Genomic DNA, 15601 nt, shown 5'->3' with positions numbered 1-15601 from the left:
GAGGACCTCAAGCGCTCGCCTCTCCGTAAATTCCGAGTTAAATGCTCCGAGTTCCTGGGCCACCCCGCTGCCCCGCCACTGGCCCCGGGCCACTACCGGCTGCGCTTTCAATGCGGCGACACCACCGAAACCACAGTAGATTAGCCAGAAGAGCGGACCAACATCTACTTAACCAAGTTTGCCAAGAAGGTTGGCTATTACTGGAAGGGGCATCTCCAACTCAACCGCCCGGGGATAGTCTACAGCGAAGGGCAGGTTAGTCTCTGCGATTCCTACGAGGGGATGTGTCTGTCCCATATTAAGCTGATCTGGCCGTTGGATCTAAATAATTGATAAATTTTATAAATAATAAATCATAGCAAGCAGTTTTTTATTATAGATTTTATAATTAAATTCAGCGGGGGTGTATAACCACTCCCAGAAGCTTACTACGTGTCTACATCATATTTAAGATGGAAGGTGGTATGGTATTTAGCGTTCGACCACGCGGAGTTTAATTCAGACCACGACGAGCTCAAAACGCACAAAATCAATGAGTAATTCCCTTTTTGAAATCCCTGATAACTACCCTGGCCACCCCAATAACCCTGATACACCCTCAATACCCTTATAAACCGCAGAATGATAGAAAAGTAAAGTCTACTTTTCGAGTGAGTTGGTTAACTTATAGATACCCCAGACCATGTTGGGTTATTTTCAGACCACTATGAGCTGCGACCCGACTCGGATTCAGGGATCGTTGCATCGTGGATGTAGCCAATCTCATCCCCGAGCATTTTAGTCGGACGATAGTGTTCAATATGGGGTTGCCCAACACTGCGAAGTGCCTTGGCGACCCTGGCCATGTTCTGGGCAACTCGATCAATGATTTAATCTCATTCTAAAGCAGTATGACCTCCGAGGGGCGAGGACATCCAAAACTCCGGTTGCCATAGTACCCTCACCGCTAGTCGGAGTTTCCAAATCCCGAAATATGCACCAGGAGACTTGGAACGATCGTGTGGAGTAATCACTCTTTGAATCCAGCAAATGGGACCAAGTCAACACTGAGCGAAAAGCCTTCATGAGTTAGATCACACCAACAGTAGCATGGTACTAGCTAAGCTAGTGCCTGGGCATGCGTTGCTTCCATCCACTAAGCTGATTCCAGCATGCAGCGCAAATGGTCAACATGGGATCGGCGTATCAGCTGGAAGTCGATCACAAGTATATAAGAATAACCCCTTTCCATGTTCCAAGAGCCCGTCAATGCAGGCCTAGTGACCTTTCATTTCAGGTGACCAAAATATACTAATTACCATTCCGCATTGCCAGTTTCCTCTGCCGAATAATGCGCTACACTTTTCTCCTCACTGGCACTGCACTCCTCTGCCTCCTCACCAATGCCCAGGATGACGCTTCAGGCACCCCGGCTGGCGATATCGGAGACATAGTGTGTGCGACAGCAACACAAGAAGTATCACACATGCCGTATCCTGGAGATGGCACGAAATGGATAAAATGCGATACCGAAAATGGCGGCACCGCTATAGTCTACACCTGCGATGAAGGGTTATTATTTAGCTTTGAGGTCCAGGCATGTGTCTGGCCGGACCAATCAGAAGATATGGCTGGCTTTTGAACATAGTACACCCAATACTGTGAGTTTGCCTTGCTCACGCTCTGACAAAGGCAATACTCTTATCTAACGAAAGATAGGACTGTTTCTGTTCCTTTGAAATATCGTGGAGGGTAATGGGTGTGTTTTCTTGACAAGGATGGGGATAGTACTCTTTTACAGTATTCATATTGTTGGCTATGCGCAATCTTAGGCTAGAGAGGAAGCTCACTGAGAGAGGATATTGGGGCATGGCTTATCCTGCAACACTTTGTTCCCACGGAAAGGCTCGCTTAGTAAGATATTGTAAGCACGGAGTTCCTTGTTAAAGGCCTCTGAGTTAGCCTCAGCTGCTAGATGTCTGATCCTATCCAAAGGCCATTTGAGCACGCGACTGAAAGGAGCAAGACTGAGGGTCTCGAGACTCTCGGAAAAAGCTAGGCTATACCAGCGAGCAACCTTTGTCTCATGTTCATCATCATGCCAAGGATTGAGAGGCAATTTCATCATCCGATGGTCGATTTGGGTAAAAGCTGCCTCTTTCCGGGCTCTGATTGTATCACGCGAGTTGTGGGCTATGGGCTACATAGTGGCCTGTGTTGCCTGCTTTAGGTACTGGTACCATTGGCCTAGTGCCAGTGCGTTCAAAGAGCAATTGGCGCAGCGAGGTTCGAAATCGATTTTCATCTGTTTAAATCACGCCCCTGATTGAAGATGCCTTAAGATTCTCCTGCCGATATTTGGCCAACCCACGACACTGCCGCATCCCATCTGCAGATGAATAAGATCCCAGGGGTCTTCACCAAGCGGCCAAGGACTCTCAAAGTTAGATGTCGCATCGAATTGGCAGTTATTGGGGTGATTGGGACAGATCCATCCCAACAACAAAGGCATCGGGATATTTATGGGCGACATCGATAGCCCAGGTCTCTGTCCCAAATCCCACATCGAAGAATCTACCATTCCTGGGATCTGGCGCGTAAATTAAGCTGGCAGACACCCGTGCTACCGTGAATAGCTTATGGAACAGATCAAGACGGTCCTGCTCCTCTTCATCACACGGTAACATACAGACTCCTCTCCAATATTCATGATATGTGCGGCCGTTCTCTTCAAGGAAGAGATTTCTGTCCGGAGGCCTAAGACAAAGAGATAATGGGAGACAATGGTCCCAACATCAGTCACTCGTTGATTGAATATGAATGAAGTATTATGCCGCAGTATACCTCGCATATGCAACCCGATTGCTCAGTCTCAAAAACATGCATTCTCCTGAGCCCGCAAAGCACAAGGAGCTACGGTCCGCGCTCCGTGCAATCAAAAACCACGTTGAGGGGCTCGAAGCGCATGAACTTGATTAAAGCCAACTGGCGACGCAACGAATAAACGTCTCGACTATGGAGCTGGACGAAAATTCAAGCGCCAGCTCTAGCTTCTTCGAACCATGCCCTGCCCATCTTTTGATGGTCCCAGATGACGAGCATGATCAGGAGAGCAGGACGAAGTACCAGGAGTTCAAATCTGTCAACCCGATCTTCCGACGCCCCATTGACTGCGCCCGCAACATGATCTCTTATTACTCTTCCTTTTGTCTTGGCTGCGCGATTCACAGCGAGAACTACATCCTCGATGGGTTGTGGAAGGGTTTGAGGTAAGTTAGATTCCATAGTCGTCAGCATCTGGTATTTTATCGTGTCGTCTATGCATCATCGATCTCGCCATCTCACACCAGACCATCTCCCCAACAGTTTGATATGACTGTCCCGTTCGAAGACCTATTCGAGTGCAACGAGCCCGAGTTCGGCACCCCCGAGCTCGTCGAGGCCAAGAGGGGTCGGGAGTTCCCGCACATGAAGGCCATGGTCTAAAACAACCTCGATGGCAACGAGAACACGCTGCTGCGCGGCGAGGTTGTGATCGCTCTTCACGTGATCAACGGGCAGATGAGACGGTCTCGCTTCTTCGAACATTCGACTGTGCCGGTGAGAATCACCTTCTCTCCTTCCCGCATCAAATTCCGAACGCGAAGCCCTACGCCCTTCCAAGTTTAAAGTAAAACCGCTGAGTTCGGATTATGAAAATAGGTCCTTCTTCTCTCCTTCCTGGGACCGCAACACGCCCGGGTCATCGAGGCATATTTCGATGGCAGCTCGGTGGTGATGCGTCCAACGCGGCTGTTTGATCTCCGGGAGAAGGACGAGACCTTGATCAGGACCTTTGCGCAGTGGTTCCTTGGGGAGCCGACGGGGGAGACCAGGGTGCTTCCGGGGGTGTGATCTTCGGTCTTCTCGACTGGGCACGAGGAATTTTTCTTGGTGAGACGGAATGGAGTATTGGTTTGGTTTGGTTCGGATTGGTCTGGTCTTGTTCGCTTTGGGTTTTTTCTTCTTCCCCCTTCTTTCTCATTCTGCTTGACTGATTTCTTCCGGTATGTAATAGTGACTCTTAGCTAGCTGGAGAGCCAGTTTTGCTTGATCTTGGACACAACAAAGAAAGGTTCTGGTGGTTGAGAGCGTGTAGATCTATGCATAATGTATGCTACCCAAAAGACAGGTCTCAACGGACCTTCAAAGCAGCACCAGGGAGCCGAACTACTCGGCATGCTGTACCATCCTCACACATTGTACTAAGATGTGAAAGCAGGGCTTATATTAAGCTGCACCGAATATCGATGAGGGCGGCGACCGGCGAGGTCGTCTACTCTAGACTCCATATATGTAGTGTACCTACAGAATCCCAGCTATTGCACTTATCTTATCGCAGGTTCAACCGGAAGCAGCGAGCGACCCACAGCTCGGGGACAAGAATCCGGGATTAGGGCTGCGTGGCATGAGCAACAACATACCCCCTGACTGCAGCAGATAATGAGTTTATTTAATTACAGTAGGTATCCAACCTTAGTGATCATATATCTTATCACTGATGAGCTCAGAATAATCACCCCCAGATAACCCCCTACACAAGATAGACTGTCGAAGACGAAAAGATCCCCCAATCGGGCATGTCCAGGCGGGGACGGCATCCCACCCGCTGATTGGCCCGATAAGCCCTCAAGCGATAAATTCTGCCTGCCGCGGGCTTTGCCAGCCTCAACTAGATGCTGACTAGTACTAAGTTACTATCGTCCTGATGACTACCGCGTACATTGTCTCCCCATGCATGGGAGAAATCATATATAAGGAGATAAGTGAATGCACCAACCGACTTGAAACCCATTATCGCCTTAGCGTACCGTCTGGCTCGTGGTGTCATCTCATCCCGGCCCGCAGAGTAAATTAAGCTTCCCCCGCAACCCTGGGTGGACATACCGCATGCATCCTTAGATCTGATGCGTGTCAATCGCCGATACCAACCAAGTACCAGTTCCCCCCCCTCCCCCCTCTCGGCGATTTAAGTTACTTGTCTCTCCCCCCCGCCTTACGTCTGCCTCTGAATTTTCAATCAGTGTTCTGCTGATGGCAATTCTGGACGATTTCAATTCGAAACTATAATGACCACAGCAATGATGGACGAGAAGAAGCAACCGCACCTCGAGAATGAGGATGATGACGTCCAGTTGGCGCAGATGGGGCATAAGGCCGAGCTGAATCGGAACTTTTCTACCCTGTGCGGTCGACCCCGGTTTTCTCTGATTATCTGGCCACAAAAGGCAATGTAATGCTAATTATGAAGAGAAAATTAGATCGATGCTGGGCTTGGCGTTTGCGGTGCTGAATGTATGTTTTGTTCTCGATGCAATCGGAGAGAAGCCCCGCGTATGAAAGGGCGGAAGAACTAATGATCGAGGGTAGTCGTGGACGGCTCTGTCGGCCAGTCTATCGCTCAGCCTACCGTCTGGGGGCAGTGTGAGTGTTGTCTGGGGTAAGTATTGTCCAGCTGTCTGGCTCCAATCCGGGGTGGATCGTCGTCGGGTCGGTCTACCGCAGTTGTGCTCATGGTAACAACGACCAGGTCTGGTAACCGCCGGAGCATGTAACCTGTGCATCGCCATCTCGCTGGCGGAATTCCTCTCGGCGTATCCCACGGCAGGCGGACAGTATCATTGGGTGGCTGGTGCGTGCCCTTTCCTCCCTTTTCTTTCGTGGAACTCTAAAGGGGTCTGTTTGACTGACGACGGCGCAGCTAGTATGTCTTCTTCGCTGCTGGGCGCCCCCTTGTATCGCGTTGTCTCACCGAACCACCAGTTTCCTGGCCGAATTGGGTGCCGATTCTATCCTGGGTGACTGGCTGGGTCAATGTGGCTGGATGGGTGAGGCTCCTTTATTATGTTGGAGTGTATGCGAGGCTAACAGTTTAGGTTGCGCTGGTGGCTACGAATGCCTTGCTTTCCTGTCAGCTGATCGCGGGGATTGTGTCCTCGGTTTACCCTGTACGTCTTTTCGTTTCTTCTCTGTGGGGCCATGGGCTGCTGACTGTCGATCCCAGGAATTCGCGTGGCAACGGTGGCAGTACTTCCTCATGTACATCGCCTACACGGTGCTGGCGTTTGTGGTGAACGGGTTCATGAACTCGGTGCTTCCGATCATCTATCGTGGTGCTTGTACGTTTGCCTGGATTTATTTGGTGGTTGATGGGCTTGAACTGATGAAATTACTTAAGTCACCTGGTCGATTGGCGGATTCGTGCTGGTGTCGATTACCGTGCTGGCTTGTGCCTCGCCGGACTATAACTCTGCCTCGTAAGCTGCGTTGCTCGGGCGCTGGGACTAGTTGACCAACTGCTGCAGATTTGTGTTTACCAATTTCATCAACCAGACTGGCTGTGAGTTCGAGTGTTGGACGTTCGCAAGCATCGCTAACATGATTAGGGCCGGATGGTGTGGCTTGGCTGTTAGGTGTGAGTACAGTCGTCGATTTGTGACGATGTCGCTAACAGACCCAGTTGCTGCAAGGTGGACTCGGAGTGACCGCGTTTGTGAGTTCCCCATCGAACGTCTGCCAATCAGCACTAATCGATCCAGGATGCGGTCTGCCACATGATTGAAGGTAAAGTTGCTCTCTCCTAGCTCCTAGGCGCCAACTGACCGACCAGAAATCCCACAACCGTCCATCAAAGGCCCCAAGATCATGGTTGTCTGCGTGGGCATCGGCACGTTCACCGGAGCGATCTTCCTCATCGTGCTGCTGTTCGTGGCCGGCGACATCGACGAGGTGGTCAATTCGAGCGCCGGGCCCCTACTGCAGATCTTCATCCATGCGACCAACAACCGCGCCGGCGCCATCTGCCTCCTCATGTATGTGCGGCCCACCCACCCCAAAAAGTGTTGCTAATGGGTCCGATCCAGGCTTCCCCTGGTCTGTCTGCTGTTCGCGACGTTGAGCGTGATGACGACCAGCAGTCGCATGATCTTTGCTTTTGCACGGTAGGCTGCTTGCCTCCCACGAGTGAAGATTGCCACTGACGAACTTGCAGAGACGGCGGACTGCCGGCGTCCAAGTTCTTCGCGCGGGTGCATCCCCGCCTCGGACTCCCTCTGAATGCGTTGATTCTGACCACCGTCGTGGTGATAATCTTCGGCTTTATCTACCTTGGCTCGAGCTCGTATGTTTTTCCTTGTGTTCAAATGAGCTGCGCTGAGGATTATAGGGCTTTCAACGCCATCGTCTCGGCGTCGGTCGTGCTTCTGGATCTCTCGTACGCGATGCCGATCGCGGTGAACTGCCTGCGCGGACGACGGACACTCCCCGATCGCAAATGGAAGATCCCCAACAAGATTGGCTGGGTGATTGACATGGTGAGTGGGTTGCTATTGGGGGGGATGTTCCCTGCTAACGGGCCAGATCTCTCTCTCGTATATCGCACTGACCACAGTGTTGTTTGTGTTTCCCCCGGACCGGCCCGTGACGGGCAGCAACATGAGTAAGCTCCCTGGCTGGATGAATGCATAGTATATTCATTGGCAGCTGCTGACTGACTGGGGTAGATTATTGCGTGGTTGCATTTGGGATCATCCTGATCATCTCGCTGATGCAGTGGGTGGTGGATGGGCGGAAGAACTTCACGGGACCTCGCGTGGAACTGTAGGGCGATGAGTATTTCTAGGATTAAGTGAATGTGTAACACCCTAAGCGGTTGTAGATAAACATAGCCGTGTAACAGCCAAGAGCACATTGAAAGCCTATCTGCAACACCCACTGTAACATTCCAGCCTCCGTCCCCACTCGGAGACAATCGGACCAAGCAAGGAGATTAGCACCCTACCTTGCTAGCACTAGTAATCATAATCATAATCATAATCATATATAAACACAATCTCCCCGCACGCAACCCTTCCTATCTTCTCCCCTCCCACCACCCCAAACCAACAACAACAACAACAATGAACCTCCTCCTCCTCCTCTACTACACAACCACCACCCTAGCCCTAAGCGGGCTAAACACCCACCTCAACAACAACAACAACAACAACAACAAAGAATACACCCCGACAGCCCACGAACAAGCCCAATTCCCCATCCAGAACCTAACAACCCCACTCAACCACTTCCCCGCCTCCGCACGCTACCCAGCCACGAACCTCACCTTCCCGCTCCGCTACATCCTCGACACGAGCCACTACCAACCAGGCGGGCCAGTCTTCCTCATCGCCGGCGGCGAGACCTCGGCGCTGAACCGCCTCCCCTTCCTATCGCAGGGGATCGTCCACGAACTCGCGCGGATCTACCAGGGGGCGGCCCTAATCGTGGAACACCGCTACTACGGGACGAGTTACCCTGACAGCATTTCCCAGAAAGACAACCAAACCATCCCCCTATCCACCCTAACCTACCTAACCACCGAACAAGCCCTAGCCGACTACGCCTACCTCGCCACCCACCTTCCCATCCCCGACCTCTCCCCGGCCACCACCCCCTGGATCGCCTACGGCGGCTCCTACGCCGGCGCCTTCGTCGCCTTCCTCCGCCACGCCCACCCGGACCTCTTCTGGGCCTCCATCTCCAGCTCCGGCGTCACCGCCGCCATCGCGGATTACTGGGCGTACTATGAGCCGATCCGCGCGCACGCGCCCGCGCAATGCGTCGCCGCGCAGCAGGCGCTCATCGCGTGGGTCGATCGGGTGCTTCTCTTGCCCAAGGCGGCGGCGGCGGCGGCAGCATCTTCCCACGGAAAGGGGTCACCCTCCGGATCGAAAGACCATGCGGAAGTGCTGAAGGGGGTGTTCGGGGGCAGTGCGCCGGGTCTCACGGATGAGAAATTCGTGGCCGGGTTGGCGGAGCCGTTGGGGTTGTGGCAGGAGCGGAATTGGGAGCCGAGCGTTGGGGGGCGCGGGTTTGGGTGGTTTTGTGGGAATATCACTGCGTCGGAGGTGTTGGATGAGGGGTTGGAGGGGGAGGTGGGGGCGAGGGTGAGGGGGTTGGTGAGGGAGGTTGGCGGTGGAGATGGAGATGGAGATGGCGATGGCGATGGCAAGGAGGTGGAGGAGTTGGTGACGGGGCTGGTGAATTGGGTGGGGTTTGTGAGGCGGGAGGGGGTTTTCTCGGACGCTGAGGACGCTGAGAGGGAGGATGAGGGTGAGCGTGAGGCAGGCGACGACAAACGCCTCCCCCGCACGGCCTCGACCAGCTGGAACTACCAGGTCTGCACGGAATGGGGCTACTTCATGCCCGGGTCGACCGTCCCGGCGCACATCGCGCCGCTCGTCTCGCGCCTCCTCACCCCGGCCTTCTGGGTCGACATGTGCAATGCCACCTACGGCATCACCACCCCGCCGGACACGGACCGCATCAACCGGTACGGCGGGCTCGCCTTCTCGTATCCCCGCGTCGCGCACATCGGCGGTCGGGCCGATCCCTGGAAGGAGGCGAGCCCCTTCGCGACGGGGCTGCCGGTGAGGAACTCCACGGCGGAGGAGCCGATGCTTCTCATCGGTGTGCCCGCGGAGGAGGTGTACGATGGCATGGAGGGCGGGGTGCATCACTGGGATCAGAACGGGGTGTTTGGAGTGGAGGAGTACTGGGAGGGGAAGAGGGTGGTGCCTCCAAGGGGCGTGCGGGAAGCCCAAGGCGAGGTGATCGGGTTCGTCGGCGGGTGGTTGGGCGAGTGGCGCGAGACACAGCGCCAGCGCCAGCGCCAGCTACAGCTACAGCTACAGCTACAGGAGGAGCTGGAAGACGACGATCTCAGCAATGGCGAGGACACGCAGGCAAGCCTAAAAACCCCCGAAGCACATCATCAGATTATCCTCTAGTCGGTCTGTCCGCCACCGAATAACCATGGCACCCCAAAGGGATCTAATCCCCCGTCCCGATCTCCAAATCCAACTGCACCCCATTCGTAATCCCATAGTCCCCCAGACTGATAAAATCCTTGAACGGCCGCTCCCCCTGCCTCTTCAGCAGGATCTCGCGCGGCGCCCGCCCGATCTGCGCCGCCACCAGCGTCTTCAGATCCCCCACCGTATCCGACGGCAGACAGGGCACCGTGGCCTTCGTGCCCAGCCGGTCGTTGACATGCACCAGGATCATGGGCTCGGAGGGGATCGCCGGCCGTTTCTTCTTTTTCTCCTTCTTCTCTTTCCTGGCGGGGTCGTCGGTGGAGGTCGAGATGGGCTTTTCGGCCGGTCGGTCGCGGTCGCGGTCGCGGTCGTCTCGATCTCGGGGTTGGTAGCTGTCGCGGTGACGGTCGCGGTACCGGTCATCCCTCTCTCGATCGCGATACCCCCGACGATCACGCTCACGGTCTCGCGCATCCCGTCCGTCTCGGCTGGAGTAGTCCCGTCGATCCCGGGGATCATACCCACCCCCTCGAGCCTCATCCCGAGATTCGTACTCCCGCCGCGGCGACCGCGCGCGATACCCCCGATCTAACCTTCGGGCGGCGGCGTCGTCGTCCTCCCCGCGCTCCGGACGACGCTTCTCCTTCCATCGGAAGCCGCCGGTGGAGGATTTCTTGGGCTGGCGGGGTGGGGAGCGGGAGCGGGAGCGGGAGCGTCGTCGTTGTGGTGGTGGGGAGTCGGGCATTTTGTGTGGTTGTCTTTGCTGGGAGGAGAGTGTGTGTGTGTTGTGTTGGATGTGTGGTGCGGTGCGGTGCGGTGCGGGCACCGACGTGGACTTGGTCCAGTCTGCGCTCTTGTTTTTGAATGAGATGTGGAGATCAGATGAGGATGGACTTGGTGGTGTGGTTTGGTGGTTTGGTGGTTGGGGGTTGGGGGTAGGTGGTTGGTGGTGGGTGGTGAAGATAGAATTGGAGTGGAAGCTGAGGGAACAACAGGCTGGAGCTGACGCAGCGTGATGAAATGGATTAAGGCGGTGAAGATGGGATGGAGGTGGTGGTTGGTTGGATGGCTGGGTGGGGATTCGGACGGGTGGGCAGAATGTGACCGCTTGCTTTCCAAGCTGAGCTGAGCAGGAGCTAACGTTACTAGGTATTTACTATTTTTGGAAGAGGAGGAACAGTGATACGATTAGATGAGGACAGAAGTAAATGTATAAATGTGTTTCGATTGCTCAACAATCACACTGACTTTTGAACATTACACATCACATCAAACTAGTACAGTACAAACTGGTACAGTACAACCTAGTGCAGTACAAACCAAATCAAGCATACTTCTCCAAGAACCCCAGCGCCGTCTTGTACCCGCGCTCATACTCCTTCTTCACCTCCTCGTCCTCCAGGTTCGACCGCGCCGCCATCCACCCGTGAATCTGCGTGGGGAACGTCTCCACATACCCGGGCTGCCCCAGATTGTGGCCGAACTGCTCCACGTCCTCGGGCTTCTCATCCTTGGACGCCAACACCGCCATCGGCACGCTCACCTTCTTGGCGTCCTCCGGGTCCAGCATGGCCGGGTGGCACTGCACCGCCGCCTTGAAGATCGAGTTCTCCTGGCCCGTCGCCAGCGTCGCGATCTTGCCGCCCCAGCAGTACCCCAGAATCGACCAGGACTCGAAGCGCCCGGACGGGGCGAGCTGGTTGGCTTCTGCCACGATCCCCGGGATCTTGGGGAGGTTGTTGGGCGGCGCGGCTTTGGTCTGGAAGAAGTGGCCCAGCTTCTGCTTGTGGTCGTCGGTCTGCGGCGGGAACCAGGTGATGTGGGCGGGGCTGCCTTCGAAGAAATCCGGGATGAACACCCGGTACTTCTGGGTGCTGGAGTGGGCGAGGATGTCGGCGCCTTGCAGGGTCTGGTCGAAGAAGCCGAAGATGTCTGTGTCCGGTTAGATGGGGCGGAGGTGTAACAAAGGGAGAGGTGCTAACCGTAGATGACGAGGATGGCCTTCGAGGCGGACTCGGGACCGGTGACATCTGCTGGGGATTAGCTGGGCTGGCTGGAGATGAGCTTGGAAGCTGAAGCTGGGGATACGGACAAGTCTTCAAACCGCCAATGGTCTTGTATTCACCCTTGGGCTGGTAGCCCTTGGCGACGACGGGGGGGATCCTGGTTCGTCAGTTGAGGCAGATAGACTGGGACAGGTATGATGCTCACGAGCAGCAGGCCTTGTTGACTCCCGACATGGCGGCGGTGGATCAGTGGAATGTACGGAGAGGATAGTAAGTGGTTGTGGGGTATCTGGTCAGTGATGAGATGGACCTTCGTAGAGAGTGGGTTAGAAGCTGTCTGGTGAACATGTTAGAAGAGGTGTTGGTGGAAGACGCACTGGTTGAGGCAGACGTGAAGTTGTCGAGGTTGCAGTTGTGAATCAGAGGAGGAATGGAGGCAGCGAGCGAGCAGCGAGAGCTGCAGGAGAGCAAGCGAATTGAGGAGATTCCCCACCGACGTCATCCGAGTTCCCCACCTTTCCGGTTTCGCCCGTCAAAGATCTTCAATATCGAGGTTTGGTACGGGCTATACGAGGGTTTTTACGAGTGCGAGTGTCATCAATGCAGTAGATAGTTCTGGTGTGAGGAATATCCAGCGCGATTGGGGTGTTAAATGCCATGGGAATGCTGGTTGATTGTCTGGCTTAGATGAGGTGCGAAGGTGGTCAATGCAGTTTCATTTTTTGAACTACATATCGGGCGAAATATCCAGAGGCATCTGCATCAAGATAGTATTTTCGATGATATGTTGCTCATGCGAAATCTTTTTTTTTCTCAAGTCCCTCATTTGTCCAAAGTGAGCTATCCACATGCCCGCGCGGAGTCCAGCTACATATACTCATCAACGATGCACGCACAGACCAAGACTGTATCCAATCAAATGGGAAGTGAAAACACTTCTAGACATGCTTACTTTTGTTTCTCAAGGGTATTAGACTGAACAGATTCAGCATCCACACCCTATAGCCTCAGCATCCCTCTCGACCGATAGAGAATCCCAGCACGCCATAACCCCATCTCCTCACGACACCAGCTAATCTCCCAACATGCATTATCTCGGAACTACTCCGTTGGAACATCCTCTTGCTACTCTGTGGACAGAGCACCGGTGCTAAATCGTTAACCCATGAAACGCATCCTCGACAATGTCACGCAATGCGATCAATTGATGGCGCGTGAGGGGTATGCTCGTCGCCGTAATCGACACTATACCGCTATATATGAGCGTACCTGTACCTTGAACCATTGAGCTTGAACACCGAAGAGCGAACGCAAAGCAAAGGCCAACCATCATGTCATCCACGGCAGCTACCCACGATGCACCCAAGAAGCAGATCCTGCTCAACGCGTTCGACATGTCCACCGTCGGCCACCTGTCGCCCGGGCAGTGGAAGAACCCCAAGGACCGGTCGGGGACGAAGCGCACGCTGAAGTACTGGACGGATCTGGCCCAGTTGCTGGAGCGCGGGGGCATCACGGCCCTGTTCCTGGCGGACACGTATGGGGGATATGATACGTACGAGGGGAGTCTGGATGAATGCATCCGACGGGCGGCGCAGTGGCCGATGACGGATCCCACGATTGTACGTTCTTTTCAGCTGTTTCATAGCGGATGTTTCGGATACCGGATACGAGGAGACCTGAATCTCTCGTTTTGTCAGTTAGCCATGCAGGCGAGAGGACTGAGTTACCCTCATCCCTGCACTATTTTACTTTCCCGTTCATCTCCACCCTCAGATCTGGGCACCCGAGGGAGAAAGCCCACGAACCCCCTGTTTCCTCGAGATGTCAACGACGAGGGAGCCCGGGCCTCTTAAAGAGCGTCATCTACATCGAATGCTCCTCCCCCTCAGACATCTCACCTCCCCTCACCCAGTTACACATCTTCTGCTCTATGTATTAGATACCCTGAACGCTAACCCGCCCGAACAGCCCATCTCCGCCATGGCGGCAGTGACCAAACACCTCGCCTTCGGCATCACAGCCTCCACCTCCTTTGAGCCGCCCTTCCTCCTCGCGAAACGCTTCTCCACCCTCGACCACCTGACTGACGGGCGCATCGGCTGGAACATCGTGACCTCGTGGAAGAAAGCGGCCTTCAAAGCCATCGGCATCGATACTCCGATCGAGCACGACGAGCGCTACGCCCAAGCCGACGAGTACCTGCGCGTGCTATACAAGTAGGCCACCCCCCCCACCCCCTCTTCTTACCAGAACTAACACCGGTAAAACAGACTGTGGGAATCCTCCTGGTCCCCGACCGCGCTCGCCCCCAACGCCGCGGAAGACAGCTACATCGACCCGGCGCAGGTGCGCACGATCCACCACCAGGGCAAATACTTCCAGCTGTCGACGCGGCACATCGTGGACCCGTCGCCGCAACGCACGCCCTTCCTGTTCCAAGCGGGGACGTCGGCGGCGGGGTCGCAGTTCGCGGCCACGCACGCGGAGGCGATCTTCGTGTCGGCGCACGCGCCCGGCGTGCTGCGCCCGAAGATCGCGGCCATCCGCGCGCAGGCCGCAGCGCAGGGGCGCGACCCGGCGTCCCTCAAGTTCTTCGGGACGTTCACGCCGATCCTCGGGCGGACGGAGCGCGAGGCCCGGGCCAAGCTGGCCGAGGCGCAGCGGTACGCGTCGACGGTGGGCGGGCTGGTGCTGTTCAGCGGGTGGACGGGCGTGGACATCTCCAGGATCCCGATCGATCAGGACATCACGGCGGCGGACAGCACCGAGGCCCACAAGGTGCGCAGCATGCTGGATGCCTTCACCACGACCAGCCCCGAGGTGCCGCGCTGGACGCCGCGCGTGGTGGCGCAGAAGGCCGCGATCGGGGGCTTGGGCCCCCTCGCCGTCGGGGATCCCGGCCAGGTCGCCGATGAGATGGAGCGCTGGGTGCGCGAGGCCGACCTCGATGGCTTCAATCTCGCGTATGTGACGACCCCGGGCACCTTCGAGGATGTCGTCGACCTGTTGGTGCCCGAGCTGCGGCGGCGCGGGCTGTATCCTGATTCCGTCCCGGAGGAAGGCGTGACGATGCGCGAGAAGGTGTATGGCGTCGGGCAGAGGGAGTTACGCGCGGATCATCCGGGGAGTCGGTATAAGTATCATGTGTATGTTGAGGATGGGGATGAGGGGGGGGAAGGAGAGGAAAAGGCGCAGCAGCAGCAGCAGCAGCAGTAGCTGACGGGTGAGTGCTGCTGCTACTGCTCCTTAGATTGTATGGATCAAGACAAGAAAGAGAGAGCCTCTAGACGTTTTTCACATGCTATGACTCGACAACTATAACCACACCCAGACAAACCATCCAGGTCAGTAAGTAAGTAAATCGAATCCCTGATTTCAGCACCCAACCCCAACCCATCAACAGATAAGCTACACACCCACCGCGCCACGGCGAACGCCGCCCTGCTCCAGTCCCGTCAGCCCCAGAAAACCAAAAAACCAAAAAACCCAAAAAAAAGACCCAACCAGAAACCAAACCAAACGAAACCAAAAAGTATAAAAACAAAACAAAACAAAACAAACAGGCTTTTTTTCCTTTCGGTCGGCCGCCTGCGCATCAATGCATCTTGTCTGCCTGTCTGTCTGTCCCCCCAGCTCTTCCTCCCGGTAACTTACTGTACGGAGTCCCCCATCCCCACCACGGTCTGGACCGGTCTAGGTCGGTCGTTCTTCCATACCGCTGCGATGCAGACATTCCTGTCATGTGATGGGTTTGTTTTTTTTTTTTTTTTTTTTTTTTTT

At 55.2% G+C, this 15601-nt stretch overlaps 7 protein-coding genes across 7 annotated transcripts; 4 read left to right on the top strand and 3 right to left on the bottom strand.

Moving 5' to 3' along the window:
* Positions 1–1597: 1597 nt before the first annotated feature.
* On the bottom strand, positions 1598–2861 carry BO72DRAFT_468381 (uncharacterized protein; the record flags this gene model as incomplete). Its single annotated transcript, XM_040946895.1, has 7 exons — positions 1598–1614; positions 1879–2147; positions 2184–2284; positions 2351–2414; positions 2467–2553; positions 2596–2736; positions 2824–2861. The coding sequence occupies 7 exons, from the start codon at positions 2859–2861 to the stop codon at positions 1598–1600; spliced, it is 717 nt and encodes a 238-aa protein (XP_040801381.1).
* A 133-nt stretch (positions 2862–2994) lies between these two features.
* BO72DRAFT_527565 (uncharacterized protein) lies at positions 2995–3873 on the top strand (the record flags this gene model as incomplete). The annotated part of the gene is made up of 3 exons (XM_040950112.1): positions 2995–3248; positions 3330–3459; positions 3682–3873. The coding sequence occupies 3 exons, from the start codon at positions 2995–2997 to the stop codon at positions 3871–3873; spliced, it is 576 nt and encodes a 191-aa protein (XP_040801380.1).
* Positions 3874–4967: 1094 nt separating this feature from the next.
* BO72DRAFT_447865 (amino acid transporter) lies at positions 4968–7716 on the top strand. Its single transcript, XM_040944657.1, has 19 exons — positions 4968–5203; positions 5280–5313; positions 5389–5458; positions 5549–5650; positions 5687–5689; positions 5782–5846; positions 5895–5966; positions 6023–6137; positions 6197–6275; positions 6324–6358; positions 6405–6433; positions 6479–6511; positions 6558–6582; positions 6629–6830; positions 6882–6959; positions 7010–7138; positions 7184–7331; positions 7378–7456; positions 7521–7716. Exons 1-19 carry the CDS (start codon positions 5100–5102, stop codon positions 7619–7621), a joined length of 1503 nt encoding a protein of 500 aa, XP_040801379.1. The 5' UTR covers positions 4968–5099; the 3' UTR covers positions 7622–7716.
* Positions 7717–8033: 317 nt separating this feature from the next.
* On the top strand, positions 8034–9653 carry BO72DRAFT_354771 (putative extracelular serine carboxypeptidase; the record flags this gene model as incomplete). Its single annotated transcript, XM_040940715.1, has 1 exon — positions 8034–9653. A coding segment is annotated over one exon (1620 nt), but the record flags the coding sequence as incomplete, so codon positions are not given.
* Positions 9654–9828: 175 nt separating this feature from the next.
* On the bottom strand, positions 9829–10945 carry BO72DRAFT_477295 (ubiquitin-like protein HUB1; the record flags this gene model as incomplete). Its single annotated transcript, XM_040947432.1, has 2 exons — positions 10394–10945; positions 9829–10237 (listed from the first exon to the last, which is right to left on the bottom strand). The coding sequence occupies exons 1-2, from the start codon at positions 10555–10557 to the stop codon at positions 9829–9831; spliced, it is 573 nt and encodes a 190-aa protein (XP_040801377.1). The 5' UTR covers positions 10558–10945.
* Positions 10946–11017: 72 nt separating this feature from the next.
* BO72DRAFT_447864 (dienelactone hydrolase family protein) lies at positions 11018–12230 on the bottom strand. The gene is made up of 5 exons (XM_040944656.1): positions 12196–12230; positions 12024–12128; positions 11905–11975; positions 11795–11842; positions 11018–11744 (listed from the first exon to the last, which is right to left on the bottom strand). Exons 2-5 carry the CDS (start codon positions 12050–12052, stop codon positions 11137–11139), a joined length of 756 nt encoding a protein of 251 aa, XP_040801376.1. The 5' UTR covers positions 12053–12128; positions 12196–12230; the 3' UTR covers positions 11018–11136.
* Positions 12231–13348: 1118 nt separating this feature from the next.
* Positions 13349–15137, top strand: BO72DRAFT_447861 (bacterial luciferase-like protein). The gene is made up of 2 exons (XM_040944655.1): positions 13349–14037; positions 14092–15137. Exons 1-2 carry the CDS (start codon positions 13694–13696, stop codon positions 15035–15037), a joined length of 1290 nt encoding a protein of 429 aa, XP_040801375.1. The 5' UTR covers positions 13349–13693; the 3' UTR covers positions 15038–15137.
* Positions 15138–15601: the final 464 nt, after the last annotated feature.

Source organism: Aspergillus fijiensis, assembly GCF_003184825.1.
Source record: "Aspergillus fijiensis CBS 313.89 unplaced genomic scaffold BO72scaffold_22, whole genome shotgun sequence".
NCBI lineage: Eukaryota > Fungi > Ascomycota > Eurotiomycetes > Eurotiales > Aspergillaceae > Aspergillus > Aspergillus fijiensis.
This window is presented reverse-complemented; position numbering and strand designations above follow the sequence as displayed.